The following is a 13,118-nucleotide window of genomic DNA, read 5'->3' as shown; positions in this document are numbered from 1 at the left end:
GGCCTTGGCGCATCCCCGGCCGCCTCCTGTGGTGCCCAGCCCGCCAGCTAGGCCCTTCACGGCTTTGCCCTGAGCCCCGCCCCAAGCCCTCTTTGATCACAGCAAGGCCTAGCATGGCAGCTAGGCCTTGCATTACTGCTGCTGCTGCACTGAAAGCACAGCAGCCAAGGAGGAGGAGGTGGTCACCAGAAGCTCCCGGGACTGGTGCCAACCCAGAACGGGATATTCAAATCAATTGAAAAACCAGGAATGTCCCGCCAAAAACTAGGATATGGCAGCCCTATCTCCAAGACCCCCTGTCCTCCACTGCTCTGCTCAGGTCCTGCTGGCTCATGCCTGTGACCTCTAGGATTGAATCCAGCTATCTGGTATGTGGTCTTCCTCTTGTTCTACTCCCTCTAGCTTTTCTAGCATGATTGTCTTTTCCAGTAATTTATGCCTTCTCCAATGTGTCCAAAATACAACAACCTCAATTTAGTAATCCTGGCATCCAGGGAGAGTGTGGGCTTTGTTCTAGAATCCTTTTTTTGTGTCTCCTTGACTGTCTATGGTATTCTCAGCTGTCAGCTTTCTTCACTGTGCATCTCTCACATCCATCCACGGTGATGGAGAATACAGTAGCTTGAGCAATCCTCTCTTTGATGTTTACAGTTATATCTTTACATTTTAGGATCCTGACCAGTTTTTTCATAGTGGCCCTTCCCATTCCTATTCTTTTAATTTCTTGGCTGCTGTCTCCATTTTGATCAATATTTGATCCAAAATACGAGAATTCTCTGACTATTTCAATTTCCCTGTTATCTAGGATGAATTCTTGTACATCCTCCAAGGTTTTTTGTTTTCTTAATGTTCAGAATCCATTCTACCATGGTAATTTCCACCTTAACCTCCTTCAGTAATTCTTCCAGGTATTTCTTGGTTTCCGCTAGTGGTATTCTGCCATCTGCATATCTTAGGTTGTTAATAATAATCAGTACCACAATAACACTGATGCACCCTCCCTCTCCCTCAGTACGTTGCTTGTAGAACTCAGAAAGGTGGTGTTAATATGGAGATAAAGACTCTTTGACCAACTTGTGGGAAAGGGACCTACATCCAAGTAATATCAGCAAATTAAAGCATAGCAAACAGGAAGAAGATAGGAGTCACAACTGCTTTGTGGTTCAAAAGTAGTGAAGAAAAGAAACAGGATGATGTGGAGAAAAGAAGAAGAACAGAAGGAAAAACTGATAAAACACCTGATTAGCAGCTAGATATAAGGGCTAGTGGGCAGCAAAAAAGAGCTTGAGGGCAGTAAGCCAATGATGAATTTCAGAATAAGGTTAAGCAGCAGTGAAGGACCACCTGAAAGGAGCAAATGGAAGAGGTCAGAAGGAAACAGCTGGTGATCAGCAATAAGATGTGCAGAAGAGGGGGAGCTGAGAACAGCACTCATGAAGCGTTTAGTGATTTACCTTTACTTATTCTTCTACCCCTCTGTTTTGGTTGGTGTTTGTGATGCTTCATTTCACTTGCAGTCACTGCCACTTGCCAGGGTGAAAAACCTCAGCAAAGAACGCAATTGAACTAAGAAGAGGGAAGGCAGCATAACAATAGTTATTTGATATTTTTTAAAAAATATTAAATTAATAATAGTTCTTTCGCTTGTTGCTCTGTGCCTTCAAGTTGTTTATGACTTTGGATGACTGCACAGGTTTTCATGACAAGATTTGTTCAGAGGGAGTTTGCCATTGCTTCCTCTGAGGTGAAGAGAATTTTACTTGCCCAAGGTCACCCAGAAGGTTTGGATGGCTGAACATGGGTTTGAATCCTGGTATTCCAGAGACCTAAGCTATCTCCGCATGACAGATATAATGCAGTTTGACATCACTTTAAATACCATGGCTCAATGCTATGGAATTATGGGATTTGTTGTTTTATGAGATATTTAAGCTTCTCAGTTAGAGAACTCTGGTCCCACAACAAACTACAAATCCCAGGATTCCATAGCATTCGGCCATGGCAGTTAAAGTGGTGTCAAACTGTATTATTTCTGCAGTTTGGACAGTGGCCTAATCTAAAACTCAAAGCATGACAGCCGTGTCTCTATAGTTCTTCTTTCAAATTTCTCTTTGTTAAATAGTACCTTTAATGAGTGGCAGAAACCTAAAATAGATAGTGTGAAAGAAGTCTTGGCTAGAATTATGATGTAAATAAAAATGCTTTGCACCTTCAGTCCTTAAAAAGCTGTGCACAAAACACTCAAATGTCTTTCCTGCCAAACATATTTATAGGGCAGGCCATTTTTACTGTCTGGCAGTTCAGTCTAAAGGACATTTTCTTGTAAGCAATCTAATGCAAACCTTATCGACAATTTTTGATTGAACAGATATAGAATCTGGCGTTACTGAAGTAAACCACATACATGAGACTGATACGTTTGCAATGAGGCTGTATGTGAATTTGAAATGTTGTTCTGTTTTATATTTTCTTCTTTAATGCTTCAAGTGTAGCTGCGCCACATCAAAGTAATAAATTTCTATGGAATTACAATGCCATAAATATAAAATTGTGTTAAATTCTGCAATAAAGTAATACTATGTTATACAGCAAATTTGCCATTGACTTCTGTTAGTTCTTGTTAGTGCGGTTTCAGGCAGTGTCTGGCCTGCAGTGGCTAAACTGAAACCATATGGGAACTGATGCAGGCACAATTCAAGTTCCAGTGATTTGAATAGAAGCAAAACTTGAATGAATAGGAAGAGATAGAAATACAAAGTTAATATAGCAATAGCAATAGCAAGTATATTTCTATACTGTTTATCAGTGCTCTTAAGCACTCCCTAAGCCATTTACAATATGTAAGCTAATTGCCCCCAAGAAGATGGATACTCATTTTAGCGACCTTGGAAGGATGCCAGGCTGAGTTGACCCTGAAGCCCTGGCTGGTATTGAACTCACAACCTTGCTGCAGTACAAGCATTTAACCACTGCACCATCAGGGCTCCTGGTAATTTACACATGGCTGTTTGTTGTCACAAAAAAATTCATTCCTGTACAGTCTGTTGCATTTTTGTAGCTGTTTTCCTATGTGTTCTAAGAAGTTGGTTTTTCTTTTTTTAAAAAACTGCTCCTGAGTTAATAATAATAATAATAATAATAATAATTTTTATTTATATATCCCGCCTCTCCCTACAGATCGAGGCAGGAGAACAGCACATACATAAAGTTACACATAGTTAAAATACATTTTCATTATAGAAAGCAAAATTTAAAGACACATTAAATTATCTGTACATGTGCAATATCAAAATCTGATTCCCCATCAAGTTCCGAGTGGAGTATCATCTTCAGCTGTTAAAGCAGGTCTTGGGGGTAGGCTCGCTGGAAGAGATCCGACTTGATTGCCTTCTTAAAGGCATCTAAGGTGGTAATGAGACGGATCTCCTCTGGCAAGCCATTCCACAATTTGGGAGCCATCACAGTGAATGCCCTATGGGAAGTAGATCTTAATCTAGTCTTTGGGCAGTCCAATAGATTCTTCCCTGTAGTTCTGAGAGTGCGGGGTGGATTGTGTATGGAGAGGCATTCCTTCAAGTAACTCGGGCCCAACCCATATAGGGCTTTAAAGGTAATGACTAACACTTTGTACTGTGCCCGTACACTAATTGGCACATGAAGGTATCAAGCAAGCTATCAATTTCTTAATGTAGGATTGTAAATATAGTAGTATAGTCTGCAGGCAACTTTTTTGGATCCTTAAAAACCATGGATATATGAGCATAGGACTTGCTTATAAACCAGATCAGCAGTAGTTGAGGAGATGGTTGGACTGTATGGAACAAGGGGCGCCCCAAAGCCTCCAGTCCTCCCTATTTTTATTTATTTTTTGGTAATTTTTGCCTATTCTAAAACTGCCCCCAAATGTAATACATAGTTTCCTGTATTTACTCTTTCTCCACAAACCTTGTAAGAAAATCCAACCTGAGGTGATGAGATGTCCCTTCTAGTTGTCCAGTGTCACATGGGTACAGACTTACGGGGGTGCTCCGGGGTAAAGATCGATTCATCCCATCCAAAGCCCCCAAAGAGACACACAACTTCTTTAAATATACTTTAAAACATTTCAAGGGAGTAGTCCTTCTTGATCTGTTTTAGTATGTTTGCTCTGATGAAAAAGTCTTATTGTCTAAAAAGCAATAAACTTTATTTAACATCAGTTTTACTGAAAAGAGAATATGATCAAACGTCATGCCAGCTCTTTGAAGGAACACTGCAAAGGCCTCACCTATGACATACTGTAGTGTGGACACACTGTTGACCTTACATTTGTTGCATTCAATTTTCTGAAAATTCTAAAAATTAAAAAATAGATAAATAGTGGAATAACTGAAATAATTTTCAAATGGTAAAAATAATGGTACAAGAATTTGGGTTATATTTTATATCTTACTTCTCCACTACCTTGGGAGGTTAAAATACAGGAAAATTAAATAATAATTTCCTTTTTTATTTGAACAAATGATGGTATACCTGTATCTTTGTGACTGAAGCATAGTGACTTCATACTAGAGGCATAGTAACATGAATTAGCCAAATAACTTTTCATGATGGTTACATTATTCTATTAGATACTTCCTTTATTTCATTCTGTTTATGTCTAAGAACATATGTCACATATTCTGTGGAACTCAATGTCAATGCTGTATGTAAACAGAATTTCTAAAAGTTACCTTGAAGGAATTCACCTGAGTTAGTGTCTTAAACTCTGCAAGCTTTAACAGCGACGTAAGCTATATTTAATCAATATATGTTTTTTATTCCTGGAGCTTATTGTATTTTTTCCTTTCTTATCCCTTTGTAGGATCAGCAGAAGGTTTAGGGAAAATTATTCAGAGATTTCCCTTAAAGGATTTGGATGACACTCCTTTTCCCCAGGGAATAGAGTTGGTAAGTTGATCTGTAAGAACATGCTTAATAACCATACTTGGACACATTTTGTTGTAGAGTCTAGTGTACAGCATATATTAATGAGTATATGTCTGTCAGCAACTTAAACCCTCATATAATCATCTTAGTCATGTTACCTGTATGTTACATCTGAGTCAATCTCTTGGTACTGTACCTGACTTGAGGAATTCTGAAAATATATTGGAATTTTTAGAAAGATATTTGTTTTCATTGGAGATTAAGTATCCTGGGACCCATCTTATGCTAATACAGTGGACCCTTATTATACGCTGAGGTTTGGTTCCAAGATAACAAAATCTGTGAATACTCAAGTCCCATTAAATATACCGTATTTTCCAGTGTATAAGATGACTGGGCGTATAAGACGACCCCCAACTTTTCCAGTTAAAATATAGAGTTTGTGATATACTCGCCGTATAAGGCTACCCCTCTTCTAATGCATACCAAATAAAAATTAAAAAAACACACCAGATTTGATTTCAGTATGGTAGTAATTTTAATTCAAATGGTTATGACATGCAGGTGCTTAGCAGGAAAACTGTCACTTAGCCAGCACTGAGCCAGGGCAGTCAAAGCGGTCTCAAAGTGGATTATTTCTGCAGTGTGTTTTGGACCATAGTCCAACACTCGAGCCACTGCCTCAACCTGACCTACCTGACAGGAATGTTGAGAGGATAAAATACTGTGGAACCGTTGAGTCCCTTAAGCAAAAGGAATTGTGCAAAGTGTATCTTTGGGTATTTTTAAAATTAATTTTTTAATTAATATTATGTCCAGTTCTGGGCACCACAATTCAAAAAGGACATTGAGAAACTGGAACATGTCCAAAGGAGGGCGACTAAAATGGTGAAGGGTCTGGAAACCGTGCCCTATGAGGAACGACTTAGGGACCTGGGGACGTTTAGCCTGGAGAAGAGAAGGTTAAGAGGTGATATGATAGCCCTGTTTAAATACTTGAAAGGGTGTCATATTGAGGAGGGAGCAAGCTTGTTTTCTGCTGCTCCAGAGATCAGGACCTGGAACAATGGATGTAAGCTACAGGAAAAGAGATTCCGCCTCAACATTAGGAGGAACTTCCTGACAATAAGGGCTGTTTGACAGTGGAACAAACTCCCTTGGAGTGTAGTGAAGTCTCCTTCCTTGGAGGTCTTTAAGCAGAGACTGGATGGCCATCTGTCGGGATGCTTTGATTTGGATTTCCTGCATGGCATAGGGTTGGTCTTGATGGCCCTTGTGGTCTCTTCCAACTCTATGATTCTATGATTCTACAGGTAAGCAACCTGTTCTTGTTCATTGAGAAAGAAATTCAGCAATATATTTTTATGACTAGTAGCAAGATATGCTCTGCTTTCTCCTTTCCTGAAGCCCATCATGTCATAATAACAAAGTCTGGTTGCAACTTAAAGAATGAAAGCTTATGTGAAATAAAATGTGTAAGAATTAATTAGTCATAAGACTGATTTTACTGCAGTGTATTAACATTGCTGCCCTACTGAAAAATGTTTTTTTCTAGGAAAGGAATGTTTAAAATAAATAAGTTGGATAAGCATGCTTATGGCACTCAGTTCAGGATGGATTTGTACATCCCCTTGGAATTCTTAATTTTAGTTTTTCTTTTATACAAGATGCTAAGTGTTTATATTTACTGTTTGATTATGTATAAGCAGTGCTTTTACAGAATGTTGGACATTTGACTGTATTTTATCTATGGCCACAGTTTGTATACTTCTTTTTATCATCTGTAGTCTGATTTTTCAAGTACAGTGGATCCTTCCCATCCAAGGGGTTTGGTTCCCCTGCTCATATGAAAAGGAAAAAACACAGGTGCTCATTCCCTATATTATTTGGTTGGTGGTGATGTATATGGGTCTGCATCAGTGTGTCTGTGAACAGGTGCCGTGATAAAATGGGGTGTGGCAAGCTGCAGATGCTGCAATCCGTGACCAAGTACCCTACTGATACGATGGGCCCATTGTATCTGTAACTTTTCAAATGGTACATGAGAGAAGACAAGATGAATTTTCAGCATCACAGCCAGAGTGCTAATGATGTGTTTTGATTTATAAATTTATTGATCACATTTTCTACTTGAAGCAGCATATACAGTGGAAGTCTCATATTTCATTTTTGCATTTTTGTAAAAAAAGTTTGCATTTTTAAAGTAAATACATTTTTATAAGATGAACGTTTTATAAGATTGCCAGCACTGAGCTATACCCTTGCATATTCTTTCCTGTATAAGATCTCATGCAAAATAACAACTACTTTTTATCAGTCTAGAAAAACCTGTGCTCTTTGTACAATAAAAATGGACTACACCAGAAACTGGTTGCCTTTCAGTGTAGTCCATTGCACTCCTACTCTAACATTAAGTGACCAAAATGAACACCTGTACCAAAGCTTAAACACCCTAAAGACACCAGATCCCGTTTGATCTTGAAAGTTAAGTAGGAGAGGGAGTTCGCCAGGCAAGTCCGGCTCCATCAGGACTAAGCCTGAAGGAAGGAGACTCCGCCCTCCACAACTGCCATCTGCCGACCTGAGAGGGAGTTCGCCAGGCAAGTCCGGCTCCATCAGGACTAAGCCTGAAGGAAGGAGACTCCACCCTCCACAACTGCCATCTGCCGGCCTGAGAGGGAGTTCGCCAGGCAAGTCCAGTTCCATCAGGACTAGCCTGGAAGAAGGAAGAGCCCTCCCTCCAATCCATCTGCCTTGGTCCAGGCCTTAGAGGGAGAGAAGAACCACTGGACTTTATCCCCTTTCCCTCCATCATTCCCTTCTCCTTTTGTTTCGTGTCTTTTAGATTGTAAGCCTGAGGGCAGGGAACTGTCTGATTAAAAATAATATTGTAAGCTGCCCTGAGAGCCATTAGAGCTGAAGGGCGGAATATAAATACCTAAATAAATAAATAAACCCTGTTTAGTGCTTGGATTGGAGATCACCAATGAAGACCACATGCTATGGACTATATTTCACAGGAAGGAACTAGCAAAACCACCTCTGAGTATTCCTTTCTTAAGAAAACCCTGTGCAATTCATGGAATCGCTGTAAATTGTCAGGTGACTTGAAGCCACGTAATACACATACCAAAGCTGTTGTCTTTCCTTGAACTTTTCACAGTATGGAGCTATGCAGTTCACATGCAATTCACAGATAATAATTTTAAATAAGTATACTGAATCTGGATCATAATTATACCATGTTCCCCCAAAAATAAGACACTGTCTTATATTTATTTTTCCTCAAGAAGACAAACTATGGCTCATTTTTATGGGGTGTCTTATTTTTATTAAGTTTGGTACAACAATCTACATTTATTCAAATATAGTTAAGTCATCTTTTTCTGGAACATTGTCATAACTCTCCAAACCTGGAATTCCATCCTGAATTTCTTGCGCCTCCATTTCCTTTAGAACCATTGGCCACAATCTTTCCCCTCCCTTCCCACCCCCTTCCATTCCGCTCCGGGCCTTTCACTATGTCTTATTTTCAGGGTATGGCTTATATTGCGCAAATGCTGAGAAATCCTGCTACAGCTTATTTTATGGGTATGTCTTATTTTGGGGGAAACAGAGTAGATGTAATTTTAGTATTGGAAATATATTTTCCACATCAGTGTAGCACTGACTACAGTATCACATGTTTCTTCTCTGATGTATTGCTGTACCTAGAATATTATTGATTTTTTTTGTTTTTGTTTGTTGAAAATGGATGAGGAAAACCAACTCACATTCCACCCTTTTAACGTTCAGACTAAACTTCACTTATGTGCCTAATATTCATTTGTGCTTGACTCTTCTGGTTTTCTGCAATTATGTTAAAGGAGGTTTATCTCTAAACAAACAAAAATGTTTCAGAATTGATCTGTGTAGTCTCAGATTTAATATATTTTAGAGAAATACTTCATTGTGTGAAATGTTAGAAATATTTTTCTCTAGAATAGTTATGAAAGCAAAGAACCTAAGTACTTTTTGATGCTTGATACATATTAGACATATTTGAAGGTATCTTATGATACTATACTTTTCTTAGTTTTATACTATATTAAATGTTACAATACATCTTAATAGTATTGGGAACTACTTTCCCCCCTATAGAATTCTTAATGTCTTACAGAAATAACTAAAACCACCGTATTTTATTTTTTTTCAGTTGCTCGCCTTTTCAGAAGACATGACACATACTCTTACTTTAAACACATTTACATTGAAATATCTCTAATTTAGTTCATTTGAACAGTATTGAATACTTCTCCCTTAAATCATCAAGGTGTGGCTATACTGTATCTTGATTGGTATTTTCCTCTGTCTTTAGGATACATGAGATTAAAATTATTCTGTATTTGAGTAATATGTTGCAAAAGCCTGACTAAAGAAACAGTCATATGAAAATATGTATGCTAAGTTTGTGCTGTATTCATGCACTTCGTAATAATTAGTGAGTCTATTCTCTGCTTAGATTTCTGTAGTTTTTTAGTTCAAGTGTATGCAAGTACAAAAATGTTTGTGCATTTCATGGCAACGCAAATATATTGCTAAGTAACTTTTGTCAAGGATAATTAGAAAAACATTTTTTAAAATCTCATTTTAAATTGAATACTTCAGTTCTGGTGAAAAGAGCTCCAGTTCTTCGAGACTTAGTTTTAATTTTTGGTTTTATAATTCTTACTCGGTCAGCCATGGAAATTGTAATGATGTACAATGGGAAGAATATGTCATTCATTCATTCATTCATTCATTCATTCATTCATTCAAGGTATTCTCAGTCCACCAATGTCCCTGAAGCGATGCACCATCCATAAAATATTTTGTAACATATTTGCAGGTATTCATCCAAATACAGATGTATAACATTTTCAAAATGTGTTTTGCAAATGCTCAGAGAATTTGTGGGGAATGAAAATACAGGAAATTCTGGGGAGTTGCAATTCCGGTATCTGGAAAATCATACAATTCCCAGCCATTTAGTAAAGAAAGGCCTAAATAAAGTTTTCTTGATACAATAATGATTAGGTGACACTCTGTATACCAAAGAATAATCAGTGTAGACATTTCAGTAGGAAAGCATATGGAGAAAGCCTCACAGGGAGGAAGGGGCGGTGTGTCCTATAAGGACTAATGGGGTGCGCACCCATGGTGCATGTGCATGACCCCATTCATTTAAATGGGGCTTGAGCATACACAGAATTTGCTTTATGCGGGGGAGTCCGGAACAGATCCTCTGTGTAAAGCAAGGGCGCACTGTAATTGAAGAGGTGGCAGGACTTTGCAAGGAAGAGGGCAGAACATATTTACCCCACATACAGTCTTTGTAGAAAGGGAGTGAAATCATTGTTGGTTATGCTGAGTAAGAAGTGACTCTTTCCTTTTAAAAAAACAAAAATCTGTGTAGGATGCACTAAAGTATGTTTTATCACCTTTTTTCCCCAAAGAAGAAATGTTTCTATATACACATAAAAGATACCTGAAAAAATCTTGTCAAAAAAAGCTTAGGGTTGCCATAAGTTGTAAATGATTTTAAGGCACGAAATAACAACGAATTCTGAAAGGAACATTAAATGTTTTAAATGTTATGTAACTAGCCTTTTTCTGTATGTTCTTCCATATAACAGCTGTGTGTTTCTATTCTTTTTGTAACAATAATGAGGCTATATATTGGGACCTTAATTTGTTACCTCTTCTGTGAGATAATTTCCTCTATCTATCTATCTATCTATCTATCTATCTATCTATCTATCTGTTTATCATTTTATTAGATATGTGTGGCAAGTTAGAGTTAGTTCAAGATAGTATCACCCAGTAAGCATAATTGCTGAATTGCAGTGGACTGTTCTGCCAGCTAAAAACTGCTTACTTTATTGCACAGGCTCTCAGATGTTCTTTATTCTAAATCTTTTGGATATATATCGTCTTGGCTTTCTGGAGTATCTTGATTCTTTTACTGAGTAGCAATGCAATCTTCTCCATGCCCTCTAATTTTTAAGTGTTTTTTCCCCTTCTTCAAATCCCTTCTCTGACTATTTCTAGACAAATGCAATGTATAGATGTTGAATCGTCCCCCACCCCCGAAATTATTAAGTAATAGTGACATGCATGTGCTTCAGCATGTCCACACACACAGTTCTTCTTCGTGGTCTCTGCAAAGCACACAAATGGGTTATTCTGTGCCTGCGCAGCAACTTCGGATCCTACTGGAATCGCTAGGGAAGACTTTTTTGTGGTAGCTCCACCCACCCTCTATATAGGCTCAGTGTCTTCCTGCCCTTTCTCAGTTCCTTTTGTCCGCCGTGTTCCCCTGCAATGTATGTCTTTCCACTATTTCTCCTACCCTTGAGGATGATAATGCAAAGTGAGATTGGAAAGAGTACAGCAGCACTATTCCTTCTGAATGTTGAACTTTTTTTTCCCCATGTTTGTGGTTGACTTAGGCCTCAAACAGATGGCTCAAAAGGAAAGCTGTTGGGCCATGTTGGAGGCATGGCTTTCAGATGACGCACTCCATGAAAGCACCTGGAAACCGAAACCGCCTTGGGGCACTTCATCCTGGAAGAACCAGTAAAAAAGGAGCAATAAAATACCACTCCTTTTTGGTGCCCCATTCAGTTCCATGGTGGCGACCCAGATTGGGACCAAGTGCATGTGGCTACCATAGTCCGGGGGTGAACAGCGACGGTGTAGTCCCAATGCAGGCCTTTTGCACTATCTGCTTCACTTCATAGTTTTTTAGTTTCTTTTTGCTTCATATCTGTAATTAGCTGGGTTGTCTCTACCCACACTAGGTAGAAGTAACTAAGTAGCATAGGTCTCAAGTGGGAGTATAGCCCAGTATAGGATACTCTATGTCTGCACGGTAAATATGCAGGTCTGTGATGAAAAAACTTTTTTCAGTCTTGTAGCTGTTTTTAATATACTTTTATGTGCTAAATTTTTCTTTAAAAACCCAATAAAAATATTATACCACAGAGAGTTCTTTCACAAATTCAGTTTATTTTTATCAATTCAGTTGTTACTTGGCTTTGATTAAGTGAAGATGCTAATGTTCTAGTGTGATCTTTTGGGGCTTTTGAACAGATTTTTGTGTTTCACACCAGCCAATTTAAAGTGTTTTGAAAATCTCTTTCTTACTGTTTGCTGGATAATTCTTTGTAGGATCGTTTCATTCAGTCACATATTACAATATAGAACCATCAAAGCAAGTTGTGAAAAAAAACATGCATGATGGAGCTAGTCTGAAGTCATTTTTGGATTTAGAATGCCAAATTCCTATTAAAACCAGCATACACTTTTTTTTTTTTTACAAAGTTTTAATGACACATTCTTGCAGGTCTGTGATATTAAATGTTCCTTTCCCAGAGGTTGATATCTAGAATTTAAAAATGTATGACACTTGAGTTAGTGGTTATGCTGCATGTTTGTATGCCTTATTCCATTGCCCCAAAAAATGAGGAGCATTTTTCCTCCTTGCACATCTGAAACGTAGTAAGTTTGATAACTCAAAAGATAGAATAACAGAAATTGTCATGCAATTTTATAGAAATAACAAAAGGTTACAGGTCGTACTAGAACATTTAGAAATAATAGAAATGAATAAGTATGACAAAAAGTAATCTAATCTTAGTGACTGAATAACAAAATGAATGAGATTTTTAATAATGAACATGAATGGAATAATGATATGAAGATAAATTCTCACTTTGAGTTTAAATATATTCAATATGATGGCTGTAATGTGAAGACATCTGCATTTTATGGAAAAGTAGCATAGCTGAATTTCAGAGATCATGTGATAGTTTTAAAATATATTGTCTTAAATAATCAGATGAAAGGTTGGAAACAGAACTTACTGATGAGTGTAACTGGCAGATCTAATTAGCCCAGAATCGTATTTGGATAGAAAGGAGAGAAGCATTTATAAGCCCAAATATGGGAAAGAGCAGCTATGAAAAATTAACAATTTGTGATTGTATTCCCTAGGTATGTCAAGCCTAATGTAACCTTTAAAAAAACCTTTTGTAATAATAACAAGTCATTCTGGGCATGAATTTAGATACCACAGATATTATTTTTTCTGAGTATGTGTCTTGGGAACATCCTAGAAATATTTTACCTTTCTTCCTGTACATATCACCCTATTAAGAAGAAGATACATATTCTGGAAATATCCTAAA

At 37.8% G+C, this 13,118-nt stretch overlaps 1 protein-coding gene across 9 annotated transcripts in view; it reads left to right on the top strand.

The window, feature by feature from the left end:
• The window catches only part of SBF2 (SET binding factor 2), a 341,214-nt gene that overhangs the window by 71,989 nt on the left and 256,107 nt on the right, over positions 1–13,118 (top strand). For all 9 annotated transcript variants that reach the window (XR_016280926.1, XM_089521164.1, XM_089521169.1 and 6 more), the window contains exon 2: positions 4,844–4,929. Coding sequence is in view for 8 of the 9 variants with exons in the window: in XM_089521164.1 (XP_089377290.1) it covers positions 4,844–4,929 (86 nt within the window). In the remaining variant the exon portion in view is untranslated. The remainder of the gene's footprint in view (positions 1–4,843; positions 4,930–13,118) is intronic.

The sequence above is a fragment of the Sceloporus occidentalis genome, unplaced genomic scaffold, assembly GCF_023333645.1.
Source record: "Sceloporus occidentalis isolate IW3139 unplaced genomic scaffold, rSceOcc1.0.p SCAF_4, whole genome shotgun sequence".
Lineage (NCBI taxonomy): Eukaryota > Metazoa > Chordata > Lepidosauria > Squamata > Phrynosomatidae > Sceloporus > Sceloporus occidentalis.
The sequence above is the reverse complement of the archived record's forward strand: the minus strand, read 5'-3'. Positions and strand labels throughout refer to the sequence as shown.